Source organism: Frankliniella occidentalis, unplaced genomic scaffold (assembly GCF_000697945.3).
Source record: "Frankliniella occidentalis isolate FOCC.00 unplaced genomic scaffold, Focc_3.1 Scaffold1243, whole genome shotgun sequence".
Classification (NCBI taxonomy): Eukaryota; Metazoa; Arthropoda; class Insecta; order Thysanoptera; family Thripidae; genus Frankliniella; species Frankliniella occidentalis.
In genome coordinates, this window is record NW_026268347.1 from 7,104 (window position 1) to 10,635 (window position 3,532).

A 3,532-nucleotide genomic window follows, 5' to 3' on the forward strand; every position below is an offset into this window, starting at 1 on the left:
ATCTGAATAAATAGTGAAAATTAATTAAATGAGTTTTGTTTGAGTACTTTATACTCAACATCGGATGCAAATTGTATAACTGCATAGTCCTATACATGCAGGATTCCTAACAATGATCTATTTATCATGCAAGTACAGTTGATGGCAACTTATCATGGCGAGCCGCTCGAGTCAATGCGAAGAGGTCACCACGGTATCAGGTACAGGGAAGGGGTGGGGGCAGTACTGACACCATCAGGGGGAAGTGTCGGGGAAGGTGTCCATCGGCGTCACGCCGTACTTGTCCATGTAGGCCCTGATGCCTCCGTACCGAGCCTGGTGTTCTTCGAGCATGTCGAGCACTCCGTCCAGCACCGCACTCTCCGCCGGCGACAAGGGTCCCACAGCGGACACCAGGACGCGCCGCACCACTCCGACCTGTCACAGACGCAGTGTTAGGACCCTACTCGTGCTAGCGAGAAAACGACCTCTTGCCGTCGAGCTCACCTGAGGGCCGTCTCCGGCGTCCTGGCGACGGAAGGCCATCCCCATGGGCATCCTGGACGAATTGGCGGGCAGCACGCGGCCACCGCGGGCGAGTAGGGGGAACAGAAGGCGGTTCCGGGGCACCAGCACCTGCGCGTCGAAGAGAGTCAGAGAGAGCCAGTGCGGCTGTGGTGTCACCTGGGGCGGCCATGACATGCTCTTACCTTGGCGGGCACGTTGACGCCGGGCTTGGGGGCACCGTCGGTCCGGATGATCCTGGACGGAGTCGTGTAGAGCTGCGCAGGTCGGTGTTGCACGGGTCGTGTCCTGGGGGAGCAGCTGGCCTGGGGGCTGTTGGGCGACACGACGCCCTGCTGCTGGCTCGGGCGCGGCGGCGCCCTCGGCGGCGTCCTGGCGATGGAGGCCGTGCGCGAGCTGGGCGTGCGCCGGAGTAGCGCGTGCCAAGCGGGCTCTGCGGAGGGCGGGGAAAAAGAGTTAGGGCTGCAACCCCTCAACAGCACACACGTACACACTGTAGTGCGCTTGGCCAAAGATTATGCCGTTGACAGCTGAGTGCCCCTTCCATACTCACCCCCGGCCGCGACCGCTGTCCGCGCGGGCCTCCTCGTGATGACGCGCAGCACTTTGGGCTTGTCCTCGTCCGATTCGTCGTCCACCTCCTCCTCGATGACGTCCCCCTCGGTGTCCGAGTCGTCCGCCACCACCATGTCGCCGACCACCACGGTGCGAGGGGCCGCGCCGGCACTGCAACCCCAACACACACGCACAGATACAATCACCCTATACGTCAAGATCCTCATCAGCTGACGGATTAAGATTGCGATAGGTTATGTCTCACATTTAACCCTTGAACGCTGTTTAAAGGGCCACCTGCGTGTAAACAAACGAACCGTCACCTGCACACACGCTGCCGGGACCGAGCGCGGTCGGGGTGGCTCTTACAGGATGTTAGACACTCACCTGGAGACGGGCATCCTGTCAGAGGGGCGTCCCGTGCTCTGTTGTTGTTGCTGCTGCCGTTGTTGTTGTTGCTGTTGTTGCTGCTGCTGCTGTGGCGGCGGTGGCTGATGGTGTCGCTGAAGTCCGGTGGTGCTGGAGCTATTTAACTCAGTCCATGTCCTACGCGGTTGCTGCAGGTAAGGTGTTGCGATCTTGTTCATCTTGACAGCGACCTGGCGCAGGACGAACGGTAGAGCAGAGTTCAACGGTTGCGAGACGGGTCGAGACGAGGGCGAGGGGAGGGGAGGGAGGCATGGGGGTGGGGGGCTACTGGAGGAAGACTGGGGAGGGCGACTGTTTGCCTGTTTGATTGTTGCGCTCTGCGAAGTGCCGACAATCCACGGGCCCGACGCCCGACCCCGACCCAATCCCCCGATCCCGATGCATGCGACCACTCATTTTCAACATTTTCGAGCAGCAACAACAGATCCTTACTGTTGCAATAAGAAACATGTGAATAAGAAAATGAATCATTAAGCACACTTATTAAATCCGTTAAGCCACGTCGATAATCTCAGCTTGTGACGGAAAAAATGATCAAAGTCACGCTCTCTACCGAGGTTTTGTTTTAGCCAACATGTAGTGCGCGCTATGCCCGTTTGGCGATTTACAGAGTATGTTACAACACTGCTTGCATGTGCTATTACACCACTTACAAATAAAACCATTGATATGCTCAGATTAGGCTTTTCTCGACTTTTCTCGTCACGTACTGTACGAGGTCCAGTGGCGGGGCTCAAGATCCGCGCATAGCAGCCCAAATCTGCGGAGATATGTCAACAGGCGATTTTGAGGGGCGTTCAGAATGTCAACAGCGTCCTGTCCCTGTCGCCCGCGTGGCCCACACGGTGAGTGCGAGAGAGAGCGCCGCTCGGGTGGGCCGCGGATAAGGGCGCGAGAACAGGGGATCATGCGCTATCGGTTGGGTTTGAACCGAAGCAATATCAACTGAAGACCGAAAATAAAACGAAAGTTACCACTCGGTTGGAGGGCGGTTATCGCAAAGCCGAGACCGGGCACCGGTATAAAAGGGCCGGTCGGCGTTGGGTTCGGCACCAGTTCCCGGTCAAGTCTTCCTTGCACTCACAATGTACAAGGTAACCGTCGCCCTCCTCGCCACCCTGGCGGTGGCAGCCGCTCTGCACATCCCCAACGTGCGCACCGGCGCCACGGACAACGTCCACATCAGTAAGTAGCCGACCCGGGCCCCGGGCCGCGACTCGGTGTTCAGCACAACGGGAGTGTTTACACTTGTTTTCTAACGACTGTCCTTTGCTAACGCTTGTGTTTACACGCATGTTTTCTAACGGCTGTGTCCTTTGCTGCAGGCGGACAGGATGTTGCCCAACGCCAGAAGGTGGTGCTGCAGCTGCTGAGGAACGTCGGCCAGAAGAACATGTACCCCGAACTCGTCGCCCTGGCCCAGAACTGGAACCCCATGCAGATCGCTGACCGTTACGCCAACCAGTACGTCGTCAAGAACTTCGTCAACATGTGGCAGCAGGGTACCCTGCCCCGCGGCGAGATCTTCCACGTGTACAACGACTCCCAGCTGAAGGAGGTGGTCGCCCTGTTCGACCTGTTCTACTTCGCCAAGGACTTCGAGACCTTCATCAAGACCGCCGCCTGGGCCCGCGACAACGTCAACGAGTCCCAGTTCGCCTACGCCTTCTCCGTTGCCGTCGTGCACCGTGACGACTGCGCCGGCCTGGTGCTCCCTCCCCTGTACGAAGTCGCTCCCCAGCTGTACCTCAACTCCGGCGACATCATGGAGTTCATGAGCGCCAAGATGCAGGGCCAGATCAACTACGTCAAGATGACCAACTGGACCGGTGGCGAGATCATCAACCCCGAGCAGCTCCTGGGCTACTTCACCGAGGATGTCGGCGTCAACGCCTACCACGCCTACGCCCACCTCTACATGCCCTTCTGGCTCAACTGCGAGAAGTACGGCATCACCACCTGCCAGATGCGCGGAGAGGCCTTCTACTACTACTACCAGCAGATCCTCGCCCGCTACAACCTGCAGCGTATGGCCAACTACTTG

At 58.4% G+C, this 3,532-nt stretch overlaps 2 protein-coding genes across 2 annotated transcripts; one reads left to right on the forward strand and one right to left on the reverse strand.

Moving 5' to 3' along the window:
- Positions 1–6: 6 nt before the first annotated feature.
- On the reverse strand, positions 7–1,742 carry LOC113202288 (potassium/sodium hyperpolarization-activated cyclic nucleotide-gated channel 1-like). The gene is made up of 5 exons (XM_026416432.2): positions 1,447–1,742; positions 1,058–1,230; positions 690–937; positions 487–615; positions 7–417 (listed from the first exon to the last, which is right to left on the reverse strand). Exons 1-5 carry the CDS (start codon positions 1,644–1,646, stop codon positions 235–237), a joined length of 933 nt encoding a protein of 310 aa, XP_026272217.1. The 5' UTR covers positions 1,647–1,742; the 3' UTR covers positions 7–234.
- A 768-nt stretch (positions 1,743–2,510) lies between these two features.
- LOC127751828 (sex-specific storage-protein 2-like) lies at positions 2,511–3,529 on the forward strand (the record flags this gene model as incomplete). The annotated part of the gene is made up of 2 exons (XM_052275960.1): positions 2,511–2,673; positions 2,814–3,529. Coding segments are annotated over exons 1-2 (816 nt in total), but the record flags the coding sequence as incomplete, so codon positions are not given.
- Between the last annotated feature and the right edge of the window lie 3 nt (positions 3,530–3,532).

Bases quoted from the DNA above. Each gene is read 5' to 3' on its own strand.
- LOC113202288 (XM_026416432.2), bottom strand. From the start codon at position 1,646: ATGAACAAGATCGCAACACCTTACCTGCAGCAACCGCGTAGGACATGG. The intron at 1,231-1,446 runs GTGAGTGTCTAA...TTGGGGTTGCAG, and splicing joins GACAGGATGCCCGTCTCCAG to TGCCGGCGCGGCCCCTCGCA. The intron at 418-486 runs GTGAGCTCGACG...CGTCTGTGACAG, and splicing joins ACGCCGGAGACGGCCCTCAG to GTCGGAGTGGTGCGGCGCGT.